Source organism: Pipistrellus hanaki, assembly GCF_964339955.1.
Source record: "Pipistrellus hanaki genome assembly, chromosome: 17".
NCBI classification, from domain to species: domain Eukaryota; kingdom Metazoa; phylum Chordata; class Mammalia; order Chiroptera; family Vespertilionidae; genus Pipistrellus; species Pipistrellus hanaki.
This window is the reverse complement of record NC_140519.1, coordinates 40,523,879-40,547,015: the sequence shown is the minus strand read 5'-3', so window position 1 is coordinate 40,547,015 and position 23,137 is coordinate 40,523,879. Positions and strand designations below refer to the sequence as shown.

The 23,137-nt window shown below is 39.3% G+C and overlaps 1 protein-coding gene across 1 annotated transcript; it reads right to left on the bottom strand.

Moving 5' to 3' along the window:
* Positions 1–5,484: 5,484 nt before the first annotated feature.
* On the bottom strand, positions 5,485–23,066 carry DCAF13 (DDB1 and CUL4 associated factor 13). Its single transcript, XM_084864416.1, has 11 exons — positions 22,900–23,066; positions 19,598–19,797; positions 18,914–19,021; positions 17,324–17,413; positions 16,078–16,233; positions 13,650–13,727; positions 11,910–11,992; positions 9,948–10,112; positions 8,772–8,907; positions 7,243–7,406; positions 5,485–6,398 (listed from the first exon to the last, which is right to left on the bottom strand). Exons 1-11 carry the CDS (start codon positions 22,967–22,969, stop codon positions 6,311–6,313), a joined length of 1,338 nt encoding a protein of 445 aa, XP_084720542.1. The 5' UTR covers positions 22,970–23,066; the 3' UTR covers positions 5,485–6,310.
* Positions 23,067–23,137: the final 71 nt, after the last annotated feature.

Below are 23,137 nucleotides of genomic sequence, written 5' to 3'. Positions count from 1 at the left end.
GAGGCTGTGATGGTCAGCGAGATTGGAGAAGCAGCGAAAGAGCCTTAGCCTTCAGGGAGTTGTGGAACTAGTCACAGCATGGTGGCCTTGAGGTAAAAGAAAATAGATGGACATCCAATGAGAATACCCCATGACATCTACAAAGAAAAAAAAAAGGCAAGAATAGGGAGTAGGGGTCTGAGTGTAGTTACAATGAAAAGGCACAATTGCCCTGGCTGGTGCAACTCAGTGGTTAGAGCACTGGCCTGTGCACTGAGGGGTCACGGGCTCAATTCCCAGTCAAGGGCACATAGCTGGGTTGCAGGCTCAATCCCCAGCCCTAGGTGGGGTGCATGCGGGAGGCAACTAATCAATGTGTCTCTTTCACAATAATCTCTCTCTCTCTCTCTCTCCTCTCTCCCTCCCTTCCACTCTAAAAACCAATGGAAAAAAATACCCTCAGGTGAGGATTAACAGAAAATACAATAAATAATAAAAAGGCATACTCCCTTGCTCAGTTACCAGACCGGGGCCAATTTTCCTATGTGGGACCACTGAGTGAAGAAGTGGCTCAGTCCCTAGGAGAAAGGACTTTGCAAACACACAACTACATGCCAAAATGGTTCCTCAAAAGGACCTGTGTCCACCGACTTAGGTAACTGCACGGGGGAAAGGGACTCCCCAGATATTTCTAAGGCTATTGAACCCAGGGTCTAAGCTGACATTTGACTCCAAAACACATGAAGAGTCATCTTGACCACTGCTATCCTGGCAGTGTATGGGGTCATTTAGTAAATGGAGAGCTAAAGTCGGACTTACAGTAGGCCCACGGACGGACTCTGTGGTCATTTCCTCAGTTCCCCCATGTGTAACTGGGAATGATAAGAGTTGGAATCACCACCATACTGGGTCCTTGACCTTTAGAGCCACAGCTGTAATAGTGAGGAAAAAACAAGTAAAAATCATCTAAATCCCACCCTAAAACCAAGATATTAAATGAAAAATGATATTGCACTGGGGTGGATAGGAGAGATTAGTGCTGGCACTAAGGACCTAAAAGATGGGGGTAGAGAGCCGATGTGTTCTCTCTCATTCCTCCACTTAATTAATTGGCCAGTCTGACCTCTGTACAAACCAGATGAATTCTGGAGAATGACTGTCACGTAGGCCACTGTCAATGGTTGAGAGTAGTGGCACCGATCAGTTGCTATGCTAGACTTAGCAGCGTTGCTAGGCCTCAAGTATATGGCATACAGCTACTGATTTGGCAAATGCCTTTTCTATTCTGGTTAGAAAGGAGATCAGACACAGTTCACATTTGAATGGAGTGAACAACATATATTTAATTTTTCCCTTGGGCTGCTAACTCTCCTGTAACTCTCTCATAGTCCAAAGAGAACTGTACTGATTGGACATCCCCCCGAACGTGACATTTATCTATTACATGGATGACATCCTGCTGATTGGATAAAGCAAGCAAGAGATGGTTACAGTGTGCTGGAAGCACTGGTAATACACGGGTCAATCCTATCAAGGTTCAGCCACCTGCCCTTTTTCAGAGGTGCAGCCATCAGGGGCATGCCACGCTATCACTTCCAAAACATAGCTGCTAAATAAATAAATGAATAAATAAAAAAATAAATAAAATATAGCTGCTGTATCGGAAGGAAGCCTGGCAGGCCCCTCAGAGTTCTGCAGGCAACACATCTCACACCCAGGAATACTTGCTGCTCTGCCTCGTGTTGGATAGTATGGAAAGCTACCAGTGCTGCTTGAGGCCCAAAGCAGGAAACAGCTCTGCAGGTCTGGGCTGTGGTGCAAACAGCCCTGCACCCTTGGGCCACAGAGCAGCAGACCTGATGGTGTAGGAAGCACCCACGGTGGGAAAGGATGCAGTGTGGACTTCATGGCAAGCCCCAGTGGGACAATCACATCATAAGACTAGGATTCCAGAGCAAGGCCCCACCATCTGTGGCAGAGAATTATCATTTTTTTAGAAATAGCATGTCACTGAGCTCTGGTAGACACGGCATGCTTGATCAAGAGTACCAGGTAACCATGTGTCCAGAACTGCTTGTTATAAACTAAGCTTAGCCAGAGCCATCAAGACAAAGTTGTATGTGCTCAGCAGCAGTCCATTAGGAAACAAAAATGGGACATCTGACATTGAGCCCAATCGAGACCGAGGGCACAAATAAGCTGTATGGGCAGGAAGCACAGACCTCCATGCACCTACCATAGCTGCATCAGTGCCATTGCACCTACAACAGGAGAGGGAGGTACAACCAGCTGAAGGAGGACAATGCCCAAGCTTAGTTTACCAATGGGTTTGTTGGCATGGTTTATACTGTGGGTATGAGATGCCAACGGACTGTGGTTGCATTATAGGCATGTAAAGGGGCAGTCTTGAAAGGCAGTGGTGAGGGAAAAATCTTCCCAATGAGCAGATCTGTAAGCACCATCTTACGTAGAAGTGGCTTTAGGTGAGATTCCTGAGCAGCGGTCAATGGCTGGCCCTCTGGTCAGGGTGTGGGAGAAAAATGGTTACATCAGAGACAAGGTCTGACTGGGCTAAAGGTACATGGGTGGACATGAGGGAGTGGGTAAATTTTTTTAAATAACATGTTCATGTCCACCAGAAAGTGTCACCATAGAAGAGGCACTGAATAACCATATGGACATAATGATTTTATCAATAGACATTAGCCAGCCTGGAAGACACAATAGACACACAGATGGAATGGCTTCTGGCAGAGTAAGAGGCTATGAATGAGCCCAACAGATGAGCTAGCCCTTACTAAAGCTGACCTACGTGTTGTATCCTTGAAGGTCTGACCTGTCAGCCACAGAGACGAATGCTGTGCCCCCAGGATGGCACTATTCCTTAGAACACATGTGTCAAACACACGGCCCGCGGGCTAAATCCAGCCCGCCAGGCCTTGCAATGTGGCCCGCACCGCGCTGTCATCACTGCACTCCGCTGTCAGTTTATGACATTGTCAGTTTATGACTGTTCAGTAAACCATTCGGCCCGCGATTTAGGCTGGATTTTAGATTTTGGCCCCTTCTCTGATTGAGTTCGACACCCCTACCTTAGAAGAACAGGCCCCCTGGCCTCAACTTGACTACGCTGAATCCCTTTGATTCTAGAAAGGCCAACAATTCATCCTTCACAGGGACACCTATTCTGACATCCCCACATTTTAGAGCCACAAAGCCTCAGCAGCACCACTATACGGGTATTAATGGAATGACTAATCCACAGGCATGAATGCCACTCAGCAGTGTTCACCCAGGGGAACTACTTCATAGCAAATGAGAGAGAGGGCTCAACCAGAGGAGCCATTGGTCATACTACACACATGCAATCCAAAAAATATGTAGTCTCATAGATCACTAAAAGGCCTACCAAAGACCAGCTCAGAAGCAACATGCTACAGGGATGCCGCATATACAGACTCACAAACCTTTATATCAGTCCAAGAACCCAGACAGAGGAATGACTTGTTTTCAACCCTGCCAGTGATCGACTGAAGCACTCTGCTTCCCATTCCTAAAACTCTGGGCCCTGCAGCATGGAAAGCATTCGTCACCAAAGCGGGCACACTCTTGCTAGAGAACACAGCGAAAGTTCTACCGAACCACCTAGACATAAAGTTGTGTGAGCTCAGCAGGAGTCCAGTAGAAGACAAACATGGAACATCTGGCATTGAGGGCACAATCAAGACCGAGGACACAAATAAGCTGTATGAGCAGGTGGCACTGTCATCAAGGCACTTTGTACTTTTCAAAATATATATATATATATTTATTGATTTCAGTAGAGAGAGAGAGATTGAAACATCAATGATGAGAATCATTGATTGGTTGCCTCCTGCACGTCTCCAACCAGGGTCCAAGCCCACAACCCTGGCATGTGCCCCTGACTGGAATCGAACTTGGGACCGGTCAGTCCACAGGCTGACATTCTATCCACTGAGCCAAACCAACTAGGGCAAGGCACTTTGTACTTCTTATGTCCAGAGACCAGCAGGCTAGTAGAGCAGTCACCAGCCTTGCTGGGGTAATTGACTTTGATCAGTAGGAGTGGGGGGAGAAATACGCACAGAACACGGGCAGTCCATTTGGTGCCTACTGGTGTTCCCTTGCTCCACTACAACTGTGAATAAATATAAGTAGCCGCCCAGCCTGAGAAGGGTATGATTTCCAAGGGTTCAGCTACCTCAGGAGCAAAGGTTTGGGTGACACCATTAGGTAAGCCACCAAGACCTGCTAAGGAGACAGGATGATGGGAGACAGAGTGGATGAGTAACTAGTTTTGGTTCTTCAGTGACAGGAGATACCAATCACCTGACCGAACTCCTCCTTCTAGGAGGTACATGGGAATCATGGAAGCGTTGCTCCCCAAACTTGTAAGAAGTGGACCTGGATGGTGCAACCATAGAAACTGATTGTTCAGAATTCCTTTAAGAAAATTGGCTGCAGAAGCAAAGGAATTGGCTGCACCCCTCTAGACTCACCACTGCATTCACTACAAGGCCATGCTTCTCTAGGGCTGCGTCCTGCCGCTGACTGAGCACAAGGGTCCTGGTGCCAGCCACATCGGAATTTTGGCCTGAGGTCATCCCATCAGCCTGGCATACACGTTTTAGAACTGCACTGCAGTCTGAGGCTCCTCCAACCCAGGCCCCCTTCCTTCCTGCTCTCCTGTCACCGCAGTCAGGCCTAGGGTACAGACGGCAGGTCTCCATGTCTACTCCTGCTCCCTCCTCGTCATCCTTAGTTCCCTTCAACATACCTCTTGCCATGACTTATCTCGTTTAGGCATATTTTTAAAGGACTCTAACACACACTCATGTTTATGGATGATCATAAGGATTAAAAGACAGATGGCTGATTTCTTAGCCTTATGAAAGACGATAAAATATTTAAGATATCAAAGGAAGCATAAAAACTAATAGAATGAACACAGAGCTTAAGACATAAACCTTTCCGAAACCGGTTTGGCTCAGTGGATAGAGCGTCAGCCTGCGGACTGAAAGGTCCCAGGTTCAATTCCGGTCAAGGGCATGTAACTTGGCTGAGGGCACATCCCCAGTAGGGGGTGTGCAGGAGGCAGCTGATCGATGTTTCTAACTATCCCTCTCCCTTCCTCTCTGTAAAAAAAATCAATAAAAAATTAAAAAAGGCATAAACCTTGCCACGAGTTGAAGTCTTTTGTGTGTCCCACCCTAACTGCATCCTCCACCCACTCTCCACATTTTGATCTTTACATCCCTGTGCATCCCTTCGTATTTATTTAGTAATACATGTATCCTTACACAACATTTTCCCTTTGGATTTTTCACTTAAAAAATTCCTAAAAATTATATATATATATAATAGAGTTTACTAAGCTGATGGTTTAAAAACACAAAAACCCAACCTATGTCACACAGAACTACTGATGTCTTAGTGAGACTGAAGAGAAATAATTTAGCAGGATTAGATCAAAGTTACAATCCCGAGAAAAAGGATGTTTTATTATTGTGACTTAACCATAATTATAATTATAATTATCATCATTTATTAAAGTTACATAAATGCAGGCTGATCTTGAAAGCTTCAAAAAGCCAAATATAAAGTACAGGAAATAAATTAAATTGAAAAATGTACTGACATAATTCTTCTACATGTTATGCAAAATCCTAGCAAGAAATGTTGCAATAATTATTCAAAGTAATACGGGAGATGTTTGGTCTTAAATGTAAATGTAAATGCACAATGTCTGTAATAATAGATCAGAGTGTAAATTTATATTTGCAATTTCTAACAGAAAAAAAAATTAAGTTAGTTTGCAAATACTCTGTATTCTTCCAGGAAATAAGGAAGCAGATCAAGGATCAAATGTTGCATAGTTTTATCAACCAGGCCACCTTGGGCAGGTAATTTTTCAGGGTCGCTATAATGAGCGATGGTAAAGCTCTAGAAATATAACCAAACCATCTGCTGTACTAGAGCTAGTCCAGCTGGCCCCTTGAACAACGCAGGGGTTGGGGTGCTGAACCCATGAGCAGTCCACAGATAACTCTGGATCAGCTCTCCACATTCAGATTCCCAATCTCAAGTAGAAAATTCCGTTTTGATCTACGGCTGGTTGAATGCATGGATGTACAGCCCGGGAATATGAAGAAACAACTGTACGTTTATTGAAAAAAAATATCTGCATGTAAGTGGATCCAGCCAGTTCTAACCCACGTTGTTCAAGGGTTAACCGTATTTTTAGCTGTAGAGTTTACAAATCAAAATGTAACAAATAATTATGAGCCAGTATTGGCAGGAATACCAAGTATTATTTCACAACTGCCACTACGTGCTTCTTCTTCTCTGACACCATCGGCACGGATCCAGGCTTGCTGTGCTTGAGGCGATTCACCTCCCTGAAAATAAGACAAAACATATAAAATATAAGCAAGTTTATGAGAAACTTAAACAGAAATTTCTCAGAAAAATCACAAAACATTTTCTTTCACTGGAAAACCACTTAATGAAAAAGAAAAGTTTTAACCATGGATTAGGTAAAAAAAAAATAGCTAAAAAATAAACTTTTGTTATCCTAATTACTTGCTATTTTTTTAATTACCAATCAGTGTCCTTTATAAGTTAAAAAATGTGCAGAATTGTTAAAATACTTAAACTCAAGCCCAGTATCTACCCTAAGACAGAAAAATAATCTTTTTAATACTTTAAAAAAAAAGAGCTCCATTTTAGAATTTCTATAATACTTTGAATGAATTCAAGAACTGCAAAGACAAGACTATTCCCCGGGGAATAGTGATCAGTTCTGCGTCAGAGTAAAAAAGTTAAGATTCCAGAGGTTATGATGAAGCATATTAGAAAAACTTTTATTTATGAAATGTGCACTGTGAGTTCTTGGCATTCTTTATCTTTGAAAATAGATAATCTCTCTTAATTCTAGCCACATTAGAAATCATTTTTGAAGACACTGTCTCTTTATAACCATCGTCTAGTATGAGCAGAAGTATTTTCTTATTTTGACAAAAGTCATTTTCATTGTCTGCCCTTTAAACATATTCTCAAAAACAGGTATTAGAAATTCTCACACTCTTATATGATTGTTGCTCCCCCTTTTATTAGAAAAAAAATCAAAGAATATTTCTTATGCACATGAACTAGTCCCTTGAAAGGCAGGTTTCTGTTTTTCACGCTATTGGGGGTGGGGGGCGGGGTGAATTAGAAAAAGCCAAAGGCCCCAGAACATACTTCCGCCGGCGAGCTTCTTTCATGACGCGCTGTTCTTGGATCTGGCTGTAGATCGGTTTCGGTAGATGGCGGTGGCGAGCAATACGTTTTATATGAGGATGATATCGAAATTTCTCCTTCAACTTCTCGTTATAATCTTTGGCTGCTTTTTCTCGTGATGTAAGCTGAAAAAAAAATGCATTTTGATATTTTAATAAATGATGCGTTGTTTTTGCTTCAGTATAACAAAGCTTGGGGGGAGGGGAGGAGACCCAAAAATTTCCCCCAAAACTACACTTTTGTGATATGCAGCCAAACTGCCATTGATTGAAGGTTATGTTATAGTACCAGCTCCGAGAACTTTGCCTACAATGGAGACAAAGGCCACCAAGTGAAAACGGCAGTGCTGAGGGGTCAGGGTTATGTGGACCCCTGAGCCAGACATACAAAGAACCACTTACATTAATCACGCAGGTGTTTTTTTCCTGTAGAAACAACTACCGAACAGAAAGGAATAAGTGTTTGACTCTGTGATAACTCGTCTTTGTTTAACAATAGTAAGGATGGTAAGATTTAGAGGAACACTTAACAATGAACTGAAATCTAGAGTATAATACTTAGCAATCATTAAACCTAAAATAGAATTGTCTTTAATTATTGCTTATCATCTTGTGATTTTCCTAGTAGGGCCAGACAGAAAATAACTCGCCCTTAACCTTTCATTCTTAAACTTAATATGTTTCTGATAAAAATACTCTGTATGTTTCTTAGATAAAACATGAGACATTAGAAAAACATCAAAAACAAAACAAAAATACGCATAACCCCATAACCCAGAGGTATCTAGCCAATGAGATTTGTTGTATTTTTCATTGAATTTTTTTTAAAGTCTAAAGCTTTCTGTATTATTTTAAAGATATGTGTTTCACTGTGTCTCTAATGTTAAAAGACCTCAAAGAGACCTGCAGCCTTTAATCTGCCATGTATCAGAATAAATAGATGTTCTAAGTTGTAAGCCTCCAGTTCCTAAATCTTCTCTCCCTACCTCAAGGGAAACACAAAGAACCAAGAAAGCTCAAACATTATCAAACACCTGAATTGGCAAAGGCCTCAGAAGATGCCTCTGACATGAAAAAAAAGCAAATCTCGCCGAAACCGGTTTGGCTCAGTGGTAGAGCGTCGGTCTGAGGACTGAAAGGTCCCAGGTTCGATTCCGGCCAAGGGCATGAACATTGGTTGCGGGCACATCCCCGGTAGGGGGTGTGCAAGAGGCAGCTGGTCGATGTTTCTATCTCATCAACGTTTCTAGCTCTCTATCTCTCTCCTTTCCTCTCTGTAAGAAAATCAATAAAATATATTAAAAAAAAAAAAAAAAAAGCAAATCTCTATACAGCCTTGTCCGTGTTAGTGACAGCGTTTCTTTTTATTACCATCATGCCAAGTTGATCAAAATAACTATAGCATTTCAAATAAATTCTCTTAACAACATGGTACCCAATTAAATTAGAAGTTAGCTTCACTTGACAATGAAAGAGAATGGGCTCTCTTACCACGCCCAGTTTTTCCGAAGCATTCGCTTTCCACAGACGAATGTTCATCTCATCAGATCCACACATGATGTACTTGCTGTCAGAAGTCCATTTCACACAGATGACATGCTGCATTCTCTTGGTGTGATAGACTTCCCTGCAGAAGAGGAATTAAGTTAAAACCCGCAGGATTTTGGTACAGATTTTCTTGAGCCGCTGCCTAGCAAGTATCAGAAAACCATTTTTGAGTCCTAAGATAATATAAAAGAAATTCACATTCATTTGAACCAAACAAGATTCTATGCTAAGTGCTGGGGAATTGAAAAATTTTCCTGTCTTCAAGAAGTTACAGTGCAATAAGAAAAATATAAACAAACTAGGTAAAACTAGATGCCCAGAAAAGTTCACAAAATAATGGAAGGCATATAACACAAATAAAATATGTTGAAGCTGAAAATGTTTTTATAATAAGAAGTGGATTGGATTGTTGTTTAAAAAGCCTCCACTCACCCTCCAAATCAAATCTGTTCCATCATCATACTTTTAACTTTTTATCTTTCAGGAAAATAGAATAAATGCAATGGATTCAAAGAACACATCTGCTATGTTGATCTTAATATCTGATTTATGTTTTGGTCAAATTGTTTAAAAAGCTTAATTAACTGAAGTGAGAGTTGACTTGACATGTGTGAAAAGACAGGGCTATAAAAGTGTCTGATGAGTGGAGGTAAGAATAATTTGATAAACCGAGCTGTCAAATATCATACCTATGTGGAAAGGCTGTGAAACCTGCTAAGTGAATTCACAGAAGATACTAACTATATTGGGAAGTGTGAAGAGGAGCATTAAAAAGCAAAAGACAAGGTCAGAAAAAATAAAAAGATGCGGCTTCTGGAGAAACAAATTTTCCACATCTGGATTAAAAATTATTCAAAATGCAGACTACTTGAGCGGAAAGAAATAAGCTCAGCAAACTGCCCAGTAAGAGAAAACATATACATGATGACCGAATCAAACAGAGTTCACATCTATAAAGGTATCCCTGAAGTACACGCACAAAACTAGTCTTTTACACTGTTTTTAACAGATAGGTTTTTAGCTCTTGAATGGACATGTACATAAACCATAAGTTTACTTCTAAAAAAAAAAGATAAGAAAAAATAAGATAAAAGTAGGTGGCTTATTGTGGCAACATACCTGCTCCTACTTTTGTCCACAGGAAAGATTCGAATGGATTTATCAAAACTAGCGGACACAAACTCCTTCCCAGTGGGAGAGTAGTCCACGTCCAGCACCGCAGACACGTGATCCATGTGCACCATCACAGGAGTGTCCAGGGCACGCATATCAAAGGTATATAAGCTGTAAAAGGATTTTAATTATTTGATACTAAGTTCTATAAAGCAGCAAATGCAGAACTAAGAGACACTAGTGAAAGTAAGACTTCTAGCTAAATAAAGCACATCTAAATAAACAGCTCAATTCTTCACACAGCAGGTAAGGCATAGAAAAAATACCAGTTTTTATTATTTCTTAAGATTACACTTAAATACTTTTTTCCTTATAAACATATATCTTGTAGAAAATGTGGAAATCTCAAAGAAGTACAGAGTACAAAACTCACCTTTAATTCTATCCAAGAAAGTCAGCACGGTATATTTCTAATCTTTCCACCATGCAAATTAAATGTATACTTTTAATACAATTGAGATAATAATAAAGCTCTGTGTTCTGATATTTCATGTAGCATATTATGAGCATTTATCTATTAGGCAATCTTTGAAAATAATTTAATGGTTGCCTATTTAAAATTAAAATAATTTATAATTTGTTTCAATTCATTTATTAATAATTCTTAAATGAAATTCTAATATCTGAATTTTGAGACTTAATCTTTGATTAAATGAGATTATTGCAATTAAATCTGGACTGATTCCTGCACGTAGGATTATTAAGTCCAAAGGCATAAACATTTTTAAGGCTTTTGAGATGACATATTTATAACAAAGTTGCACAAATTTATTCTCCAATCAGAGATATATATGAGTGAGCACAGCTTTTCAAAGAGTATACTAAAATTAGAAAACTATACTCTGTGCAAAACTGGTAAAAATAACAACTCCATGATTGTCAAAGTTTAAATATTCTTAATGACTAGCTAAAAGAATAATGAGTACTTCAAATGAGCCACTATGTACAATGGACAACAGTCACACATTGTCACTGTGACCAAGTTCCTAATATCAAAACACTTTAAGACGCTAAGATTAGTGAGCAAAAGTTTGAGGAGAAATAGGATAGCTACATAATTATGTCCTCAAAGTTATCTCTCCAAAGATATATATTAATTACAAAATGAAAAAAGAATAACTTTATAGTGGAGAAATCTGGCAGATACCATTTTAACTAAGTGATCACGATAAACATCACCAGAACTAAGAAATACTGACATCATATAACACTGGTCCAATGCCCTAAGAATACCACAGTTTTGTATTCTGTACTCATCTTGCCAAAACAGCCAATTAGAACACACTTAGAAACCTTAATAAAGTTGGGTCCACAGGGCATGCTTTCATTGCCTTTAACTGAAACTAGGCCATTTAATTTCAAAATGTCAATAAAAGCCAAAAGAGCTTCACTTAATTTGGTTTGGTATTGCTAGTTAATGAGAGTCCAAGTGAGCTTCTTTTTAGTACAGAAAGTCAAAATACATGTTTTTAGTTGGTACCAGTGAAACATCATGTAATAATTCCTACTTCTCAGCTTTCACAACTAGTGGAAAGAACAAAGAATTTAAATGCAGAAGATCTAAAGTTCAGCCCAATGATGAGCTTGCAAACTCGTCATACACACACACACACACACACACACACACACACACACAGCATCTACTATATGCATAGCACTACATACATGTCCTACCCACTTTACAGAAATACTCCGAAGATACAATAAGAGAGCCAATGTGAAATGCTTGAAGTTCGGGAAATATGTAAATATAAATATAAGTAAAGAAATACATATATTAGCAAAACAAATGACAGTTATCTAACATATATAGAGGAATACTATGTAGAAAACATATCTTATTAGTAAGCCATACAAATGAGCCACTTCTGATAGAAATAAGTAAGTTTTTAAAAAAGGAAAATTTACTTGTAATCTTCATTCGCTGCAGTAAAAATGAAGGCTTCCATTGGGTTCCAACAAATTGTATTTGTTCTCATATCTAAGATGACCTGGGAAAGGAAGCAGAAACTATGAAATCAATTCCCTCCAAAATGAATACCAGTACATGTCTGTCCCGATTTCACCTCCTTCCCCTTTTTTTCATTAATTTAAGCAAATATTTACCTTAATTAGTAAATACCTATTATGTAGGTACTCAACTTGGTTCAATAGAAAAAGAAATCAACCAGTAATTGCTTCGTGAACACACAGGCAAAGTTGTAAATATTGAAAAAATATACATACGTTTAATAGTCTCTTAACCTCAAATAACTTACATTTTAATCACGAAAATGAGACATGATTAAAAGTAACCTGTGAAGAAGAGTATATTACAGAGCTTGGACCAGATTTTGGACAGTTTTGAAAGCCAGGCTACAGCTCTTGTCTTAAACCTAAAAGTAATGGAACACCATCCAAACATTGAGAATACAAGGGCAGAGGGGGCAGAAACTAACTAGTTATTTAACTAGTACTTCAAGTTAGCCTTCTGCTAACTGCTTAAAGTATCATGTTTTATTCTCACCAATGTGCTATGTTGATATTAATATCACCAAATTACAGAAGAAGCACAGATTAAGTTACTGTTTAAAATCTAAAAACTAAGTTCATGTAGGATCTTCCCTCTACATGACACTAATGAATGAAATTATTAAAGAGGTACTTTGGAAAGGTTACCACACTTATCAAGTTCAAACGTCGATGAATATACTCTACTTTTGATATTTTGACATTTATTACATGTTATAAAAATGACTGAGAAAAACAAAAATATTAAAAGCATTTCTTCTACCTGTGGACTATAACAATGCACTCAAGGTACATCAATGATGTCTATCCTTTCCTATATGCTCACAAAATTTTTTAAAAATATATTTTATTGATTTTTTACAGAGAGGAAGGGAGAGAGATAGAGAGCCAGAAACGTTGATGAGAGAGAGTCATCGATCAGCTGCCTCTTGCACGCCCCCTACTGGGGATGAGCCCACAACCAAGGTACATGCCCTTGACCGGAATCGAACCTGGGACCTTTCAGTCCGCAGGCCAACGCTCTATCCATTGAGCCAAACCGGTTTCGGCTATGCTCACAATTCTTATATTGGCACTCTTCTCTTTACTGACAATATTTCTCCCCCTTCCAAGTTAGCCTGAGGTTCTATTAGCTTTCGTACCTAACTCCTGGAATGACCACTAGAGCTTAGCACCGTTGGGAAATCTGTCACCTTGGACAGGATAATGTTTGCCTAAATAAAATGCCAAACTAGTACCTGTCAGCCTGCAACTGAACAAATAAAGCTGGTTATGTAAATTCATTATAAAACGTTCTGAAATAAAATACTGCATGTGTCATATGGTAATCATGGGGCCTGAAATAAAGAGATGCAATACTTTCAGTTAAAGAACTTTCAATTTAGTAAGTATAACTAGATGCCTAAAATTTACTGGTACTATGGAAGACACAGACGACTAGGTTTCAGTCCCTCCGGGAAATAAGAGTCTCTAAAAAGTAACAGGGAGCTGAGAGAATGCTACTTTGGGTTCTAATAACATCTCAATGAGAAAGAATTTTTTTTTTTTAACATTGAAGAAACATTTGCTCCTAATTTTGTCAATTTACCAAGGAACGCAATGACAATTGTGTAAAGCCGAAGACAAGCTGAAGCTTACCTTTTTCAGAGGAGTAGCTTGCCTCATATCATATAGAACTATATTCCTGTCAGAAGCACAACTTCCCAAGAGAAATGTCTAAAAATAAGGACAACAATCACCAGTTAAAAGCCAGGCTGGCAGCAAACCATGTCCATTCAGTGAACAAACCATTCAATTACACTTAATGTTTATGTTTGGGATTTTACAAAGTTAAAACATTAAAGTCCATTTTTAAGAGGATATGATGAATCACTCATAATCTCAGCAACCTAAATATTTTCATTGTAAAAATCCATGTATACATTTTAGATGCCAGTGATAACATACCGATTATTCTGTATTCTGTTTTATAACAGAAGACATTTTACTTATCCATGATTCAACTTAGACCTGTTTCTATTTTTCAGTATTATAAATGACACTTAGCTTTTCTAAGGATAAAATTTCAGTAGAGGTATTACTGAATCAAAAAGCATTAAAAGAAATTAAAAAAAAAAAACTAAAAAAAAAGCATTAAAAAATTTATGACTAATGGCTTTTCAGAGAGTTGTACCAATAAACACTTCAATGTGGAAATATGTCAATGTCACTGTAACTGCAGCATTAAGCAGTGTCATTTAAGAGTTAATAGCTGCATGACACTATTTTCTAATTATATAAATTATTACTTTATTAGTAGTTAAACATGTCCTCAGGTATATTAGCTCTCTGTATAAATTAGGCCTATCCTTGGTTTAACTGTTTCATGGTGTTTCAAATATTCACTTTTAAGTCAGTTATAAATGTGCAAGGTACTTACACAACCCTTGGCATTTGGTGAAAATAGGCCCTTTAGCTACCAACGGAGCCTCGACCCCACCCTTTGAAGCACCATTCCCCCTCACTCAGGGTTCCTGACACTAAGCACTCCTGGCTTCTGCCTACTAATTGCTTCATAGAGCAAGTGTGAAGAACAGGACTTAGTTACTAAATATCTGCAGGGCCAGCTCCTACTGCATGTGTGTACAAAGTTCAAATTAAACACATCATGACCTCCAAAACACTCCTTTTAAATCCCTTCCGCTCTGAGGCTTTCTCCTGGTTAGTGACTCCTCTCAACCTTGCTTGGTGTCTTCGTATGTCATCTCAACGTCTGACCAGGTTCACTGGTAAATATGAAGACTTTGATCTGAGCTGAGCAGAAATTCTACCTGGACTGAACACTGACTTTCACACTGTAAAACGGGGTAATGCTTAGTATAAACTTTTGGCTTTAGTAGAATTCTAGGCTTCAATATTTTAACTGAGAATTTGTTAGTAACTGGAGGAGACAAATACACTCCATTTGTTCACAGCAACATGCCTTTGCCATTAAGTTTAATACAGGATAAGAGGCAGGCACAGTTCAGGAGATTAAAAAAAAAACAAAAACACAAAAAACCCCCACACAGTCGAACAGTGTTACAGAGACAAATTTGAAAAACATGGCCGTGGTCGTAGGTCATGTCTAATAATTATAATTTTAGAAGTGCCCATCAGTTCTTCTGCCACCGATGTTCACAAAAACACAGAAGCAAAAGATCTTCCCTCAGACAACCAATACCTGTCTGTTCCTTTAAAAAAAAAAAAAGTAATAACATTTTTACTTGTTATTGAAACTTGTTACTGAAACTTGGATAGCACCTCTCGAAAATATTCACATACGTTATCACATTTTACATTGACAACAAATCTGTGAAGTACACTGGAAGATATATAAATAATCTTATTTTAAAAATACACACTATAGGGAAAAACTCTGGATGGTACAAGGTCAAAGGCAGGTGCCAAGGCATGTTGGCAGTAGGTACGTCCTGGGGCAGGAAGAGGGTCTCTGACTGACTTCTCAGCAGTGCCACAAGGCCAAGCTCGCATCACAGGGCAGCGTCTCAAAACAATTTCTATGCCTTGCTATTCTGACATGGCCTTTCTACCTGCCTTTTGCCAACAGTGGGTCTCTGAGAGTGTACATATTTTGTAATAGCTATGCACAGGCTGGGGGAGGGGTATTACTTGAAATATCAGGGGACCACTCTAAAATATATGATTGTCTAACCACAAAACAAAACAATAAAAAATAAAATAATTAACATTTTCCTAAAGGTAAGATGATGTAGTCTGTGGCAGATGAGTGCTGCAGATCTAAGAAAACTGAACTGTCACAGTACAGCACTTGCTTGAATTTGAACCCCATGCACACACCCTCCCCTCTAGCGATGCTAAACACTGTTATCTGGGACTAAACTGAAGGCGAACATGTTGAGATCTAATCAAAGGTGTCAGAACATAGATATAATCTGGAAAAGTGACCAAATGCCAGAAATACAATCCAACTCAGAAAAATATTATATTACATGTTTTCTACACAGAGCTGAAATTATTAATAAGGAAACAATAAGCAAAAAATATTTTAAAAAAGAAACATTACCTCAATTGGGTTAAATTTAACACTACTGATACTGTCATATCCCCAGGTCATTGAACATATAGGACTGGTTTTCTGTTCATCCCAAATGTCTACTTGCTGTCCACATGTGGCAAAAATTCCTTCTTTCCAGTGATGGTCAATTCCTGTGTACACTGTCTTTAAAAGCAAAGAGATTGTTACAGGTAGGTCGTGTCTACAGAATAACTTTTAAAATATATTTATCTAACCTCTTTTTTTTTTTATCCAGAAAAATCCCTGTTCACAAACTTTTTTGAGGCCCTTACTTAAAGGAGAAAACAGTACATAGGGAGTGATGTGTCTTTATCACACATTCTGGGAATAAAGAAAAAAGTTAACATGAGATGCATTTAGTTAAGTTTGAAAACATACCACTGAAGCATTGGGTATTTTAAAATCACCATTGGGTATTGAAGGAAATAATGAAATACAAAAGTAACTTCTAAAAATCTTCATGCTACATAAAGTACTGACTCCTAGGACAGAAACACAGCTACCAATAACCAGATTAAAATTTAGAGAGAAAAATGAAATCAGTGAGGGTGGGTACTAATATTGTTAAAAGCAATACCTCATAAATTTGATATTATCTACTTAAAATATGTGATTAATCTACTCAGGTCCAGATTAAATTGTGTCTTTGTACTTCATGGCAAAAACTGTTTGAAAGCAAATTAGAGGGAAATATTTAGCCAATACTTTAAGCTTTTAAGAACTCTTAGCAGCATCTGCAGATTTCTCATTATTTTCTATTCGAGAAAGCAAGGCTTACACATTTGCCCACAATTTTAGAATTAATTGACCATATCACGGGGGTAGGAGTAAGATTAAATACTTCAAAAATCTTTTGGAATTTCAAGAGGAAAAGCCTCTAGGAAACCAATTTTGCTTCAGGCGTCGCTAACAACTAGAGGCCCAGTGCACGACAGTTGTGCACTAAGGGGCAGGAGTGGGGGGAAGGTTAGTCCAGGCCCCTTGGGGGATGTCCACCTGCCAGCTTAGGCCCCACTCCCCTCTCAGTGTACTACAATGAACACTGAAGAACTGTTCATGCTCTTTAACTGCAAAAGACGGCCACTGCGTTAGATATTGGCTTCAAATACGTTACTTATTACAGCCTAAAGTCTTTGATTTCTTATTTACATCTTTTTTGGAAATTAAAATTATGAAGTAATTTGAAAAAGGAAGAATTTTAATAGACAAAGAACCGGTCAGCTTATTTTTGTACCTTTCCTAATATTGTATGCAACGGCTCTTCCTCTTCTCCAACGCCCGGTCCCTCCATTTTCCACTGCTTCACAGTTTTGTCATCACCAACCTAAAAATATTTATTATGGTGATGATAACGAACATTTATAACTTTTAAACTTGCCCACATATACATCAAACTATAAACATCTCCAGCTTTACATATAACACATACAATATTTGGAGACTATTGTAATTACTGATGCATTTATATCTCACCTTGTTATACTAAATAAAGATTTGTAACAAACACAAATAGCACATAAAGTAAAAATAAAATAGCATGAGTAGGACCAAAATTAGGTCACATATAATTGCAAGATTGAACAATATTGCAATAGGATGGCATTGCAAAATAAGAGAGAAAAATAGATTCTAATAAAATGATATTAGATATCAGGGTGACCGTTTAAAAATTTGAACTAATCTGATACCTGATATACAAAGAAAATTCCACATCCTTTATTTATTATATGTTAATTTTAAATTATGTTTTTATTTATTTTTAGAGAGGAAGGAAGGGAGAGAGAGATAGAAACATCGATGAGAGAGAAACATGTATCAGCTGCCTCCAGCCCACAACCTGGGCATATGCCCTGACCAGGAATCAATCCGATGACTTCTGGTTTATGGGTCGACACTCAACCACTAACCACATTGCTGGGCAAATTCCAAATACTTTTAAATGTGAAACATGAAAACATATAAAAATCTTGAGAGGACATTTTTGTAATCTTGGCATGAATAAAGTCCTTCTATGCCTGACACAAAACTCCAGAAACGATTGCGTTGATGGTTTTCAAATTGGACTACAGACTACTGAAGGATCCTGAGAATTTTTCAGAGATCCACTAGGTCAAACTATTTTCATAATATTAGTTAAGTCATCATTTGCTTTATCATTGTGCTTATAGATATACAGATGGTAAAGAAGGATTGATAGTAGAAATGGTGGCACCTTAGCCTAAACCAAGACAAGAAACTAAGGTAACTTAGCCTTGGGTGTGTGGCAGATAATGTTCAAGATATTAGGTGAAACAAGTTATAAAACTAAATGCATAATATGACCTGATTTGGTGAAAAAATTCTGGAAAATGGGTTGTGGTGATTATTGCACAGTGATGTGAAATTCTGAAGTCCACTGAAATGTACACTTAAAATGGTTAAAATGGTAAACTTTATGCTATGTATTTCTTAACACCTCTCATATACAATGATTTATTTCTTCAATGCTTTTCGACTGACACAATACAACTTACTCATCCCTAGCACTGAAAATCCTCCAGAATAAAATACTACCTTTCTAGCCTCACTTTGCATTAATCCTACTTCTCAGTGTCCTATAGGAAATTAGTTCACTATTATATTAAGTAATTTATTAAAAAATCAAAAGCCTTGGGAAGGCTGCATTACATAAAGAAAACTAGTACTTTTCAAGATTTTAGTAAGTTATTTTGCATTGTGAAACTCCAAAAGAACCTTGGAAGAAATACATGAATTTAGAAAATACTCAATTAGATCAGTCTTATACACATCGAAAGAGTTAATAACGCAATTGTATTATACTTACAGTAAAAAAAGAACTGCCACAAAAACGAGTGCATATTCCTCGTACAAAACCTTCATGAGCCTGTATCGTACGGATACAGTTTCGTTTGGTCAAGTTCCAAATTCTGACCTACGATAAAGTACATCAGGAAATTTCAATAAACTGTAATTTTAATAAAATGTTCAGGCACAGGACAATTTTCCAAGAAAAGATAAATTAAATTCAACACTGAAAAAGCTATGAATCACTCTACCAGACAGCTAAAAACAAAATCCTCTGGATTGTAATAATGCAATAAATAATGATAAGTACATGGACAGGCTGAACATTCCATCTGCTAAATACTACGTTGATTCCAGTTTTAAGTGTTTCCAAGCTTTCTTTACCAGAATGGAAAATAAGTGTTGAGTCATTAATAACATCCTGTTATTAACAAAACTCACACTGAAATGTCTTTATTATAAACATGTTTCATCATTTACTATGAAATTAAGCCTTAACCTACTACATTTTTAATTTCTTGGGTTTAGATTTTTAAAAAAAATGACTGAGATTACTAATTCATTCTTGAGAATGAAAAGAAAACAAAATATATAAAAATGAAATAAAACCAATGAAAACCCACGGTAACTCAAAAGTACAGGAAGAAATTTATAACATTAATTATTTTCAGCTTAAAATATCGACGTGTAGAGTGACACTTGCCTCTCCATCACACGCCCCAGAAAGGACAGTGGCCAGGCTCTTTGGATGCTTTGCCAAGCAATTGACTCCGTCTCGGTGACCATCCAGAGAAGCAAGGAATGGTTTTGCAAATACCCGTTCCAGTTTGGTAGCATTTAAAGCTCTTACGTATTCTCGCGGGACCTCAAAAGGATGTAAGGTAGGATCATAGTTTCTTGGAACTGAAATAAGAATGACTCCTCTTAATAAAACAAATCACATTTAACATGTCCGCGGTCTCCCTCAGCTAATCGTTCCATTTGTGATGCAAAAAGCCATTGTCAGGGACACTGTTCTATGCCTGGCGCTGTGAAGAATACAACAGTGGAAGATCTTTTGTCCAGAAACCTTTCCAAAATTGCCAAAAGATCATGGGATGCATATATTTTGCAAATTAATTACACTATACACACACACTCACCCCCCACACACACACACGCACACGCACAGGCACACACACAGTTTTCCCTTTTATATGTCCTACTACCAGTTTTCCACATCCTTCACCTGTACTCCTCACTTATATGCACAAAACAAGCGTATCATAAATGTTTGCCCGACTGAACGCTAAGCAACTTGTGTGGCAGGGAACATGAGTAATCTCTAGTGGTAATCATGTAGTGTCAGGCATTCACTGTTGTGATTATGGTTATAGCGATTTATTGAGCACTTTCCATGTCTGCCATATGTCAGGGACTGTTGCAAATACCTTATATTAACTCATTTAATCTCCACAACCCACTACGGCAGTGTTTCCCAAACTTTTGACATATGTGAACCCCTTCTGTAATTTCCGTAACGCTGAGGACCCCTCCTACTCATGAGAACGTAGAATTAGGCGCAGCTAAGCACGGTGCAGTGCATATCCCCACCAAACTCCGGTGCAACACGTACCCCCACCAAACTCTTCCCGTACCCCTGGGGGTACGCGTACCACACTTTGGGAAACACTGCACTATGGCTTAAGTTCTATTACTATTTCCCACTTCACAGACAGAGAAACTGAGGCACAGAGAGGTAAGTTGCCTGTGAAGTGATGGAGTCAGGATTCAAACCAAGGAAGTCTGGATCCAGAATCAATGTTCTTAACTATTATGCTATGCTGCCAAGCAGCTGTTTCGGTTAATCATTATGCTTAGGAAAGCATTTGAAGCCTACATGTCCAAACAAACCCTCAGTGTCTAAAAGTGAATGTGTCTTTGGGAGGGGTAGGGACTGATGGAGACTGGGAGGAGGTGAAGGAAAGGGAGACAGAGAGAAAGAGAGAGAGATGTGAGAAACATCAATCAGTTGCCTCCCACATGTGACCACACCAGGGATCAAACCTGCAATGTGGTTGTGTGCCCTGACCAGGAAATGAACTTTTTGGTGCATGGGTCAAATGTTTCAAATCACTACAATCATTCCCAACTCTAAATTCACACATTCAGTCAACAATAGTTAATAAATATATACGGAACATCTGCCATATAACTAACAAACACATGGCATATATTAAGTTTTTCTCAGACGTCTGTATTTTAACCAACTGTATCAGAATACATCGAAGTTTTAAAAATACTAAAATCTCTGATGCCCACTCCAGGTCAATGAATAAAAATACTCAAATAAGGACATAGATATTGCACAAAATTTGCAAGGAAATAGGTTAAACAAGAATGAAAGGATAAAGAGAGGTAACAAACGTCTTCCTTATGTCTTACAGAGCTCTAATACATTTATGTTTCCATTTTGCTTAACCACTTCCATCATAAAGTATTAAAAAAAATACCTAGGAAGATATATCCTATATAATAAAAGCCCAATTTGCTAAATGTCCGGTAGTCCGTTCAACCAATCAAAGCATAATATGCTAATGATATGCTAAGGCCACTCAAGCACTCCTTCTGACGAGCACTGACCACCAGGGGGCAGAAAGTCGACCGGTCAACTAGTTGCTATGACGTGCATGGACCACCAGGAGGCAGATGCTCTGACAGCTAGGTTAGCTTGCTGCTGGGGTCCAGCCAATAGGGACTGAATGAGATGGGACACATCCTGGAGCCCTCCCACAGTCTCTCCCCAACTGGCAAACCTCCTGTGTCCCTCCCTGCCCACCCCCCCCCCCGCATTGTGCACCGGCCAGGCAGAGGTATTCTCTCCACCCAGTGCACAAATTCCATGCACCAGGCCTCTAGTAGAAAATAAGTTAAGAACTTTAATAAGATCAGATAACTAATCACCTCTTCACACCGATTCCATGACCAGCCCCTCATTCACTCATTCCTGGATTAAGATGCCTAAAATGCACTCAGACTGGCAAGAGTAAACACTAGCACAAGCCACTTGTGAGAAAAGCAAAGCTAGAGAGAAAGATGAAACCGGGTTCAAGAAATAGAGACGATGTCAAATCCAAGTGACATAACCCAATGCATACCAGAAACATTCCTGTCTTGTTCCTGTAAGCAGCTTGTGAACAGATATTTCCTTCTTAGCAATGCCCATATGTATACTGACAGCCTCTATTTCATTATTCAATCGAAATAACGAAACACTGTTCCAGTCTCATTTTCCAACCCTTTTCCCTTGCTCAAACTCTGATAACATGACCCCTAAGTTCATTTTTGCCTTAAGGCCTTTGAACTTAGTATCTTCACTTATAACAGTTGACATTTGGTTGGTCCCTTGCCACTTAGGATATCATGAGCAATAATATAATTCATAAGCAGTCAGCACGTTAATGGGGTAAGAGCCCAGGACGAATAAATAAAACTCATTAATTTCATTAACCATTTCCAATTCCAGGAGTTGTTCCTAAGGGAAAAATAATGGCTTTGTTTCACCTGTATCTATCTCTTCCTACATCCCGGACGTAGGCAATTTTAAGTAACAAAGTGTCCAGAAGTTAGAGCAGCAGTCAGGTTTGAAGAAGACAGTGTAATCGTTAAACCCCTTCCATCCAGGACTGCGGCTCCTTCAGGTTGCACTTTTCATCAACAACTGGAACCTGAGCACCATCTTGGAGCAGCCCTGGAGGGGAGGGGGGCCGGGGAGGAGCGGAGCGGAGCACCCTTCAGGTAGCTAACTTCCGCACACCCACAGACCACGTTCTTTGAAAAAGGGCTTCGAGAGAGTTCTCTGCTGCCCAGTCCCACGGCCCGATCTGTAAGAAGTTCACCTTTTGGCGAAAGCGGGGCGAGGAGAGAGAGAGACCGCCCCAGCGCCGGGGTCCCACGCGCCAGCCCTCCTCCGTGGAAGCGAGAGGCCAGACCCGGGCCGCGGGGCTCCCTGCTAACCCGCCTCACCTCTCTGCAAGTCCAACTTGGTTTCGCGGACATAGTTGTCCGGGTTCCGGCTCAGCATCTTCACCTTCATCTTGGCTGCCGGGGCTCGCCCACTCCACGAGCCTTTCCCTCCTTCCGGGTTCCGGGGACCACCCCCTCCCCGAGCACATGCTACTTCCGCTTCTTCCAGACTGACTTCCTGTCACGTGACTCTCGCGGCCCCGAACACAGCCTCCTGGATTGGGCCCCGCGGCGCTCC

Excerpts from the sequence above, each read along its gene's own strand:
- DCAF13 (XM_084864416.1), bottom strand. The coding sequence starts at position 22,969 with ATGAAGGTGAAGATGCTGAGCCGGAACCCGGACAACTATGTCCGCGAA. Across the intron at positions 19,798-22,899 it reads CAAGTTGGACTTGCAGAGAG|TTCCAAGAAACTATGATCCT; the intron begins GTGAGGCGGGTT and ends TTCTTATTTCAG. Across the intron at positions 19,022-19,597 it reads CTGGGGCGTGTGATGGAGAG|GTCAGAATTTGGAACTTGAC; the intron begins GCAAGTGTCACT and ends ACTTTATCGTAG.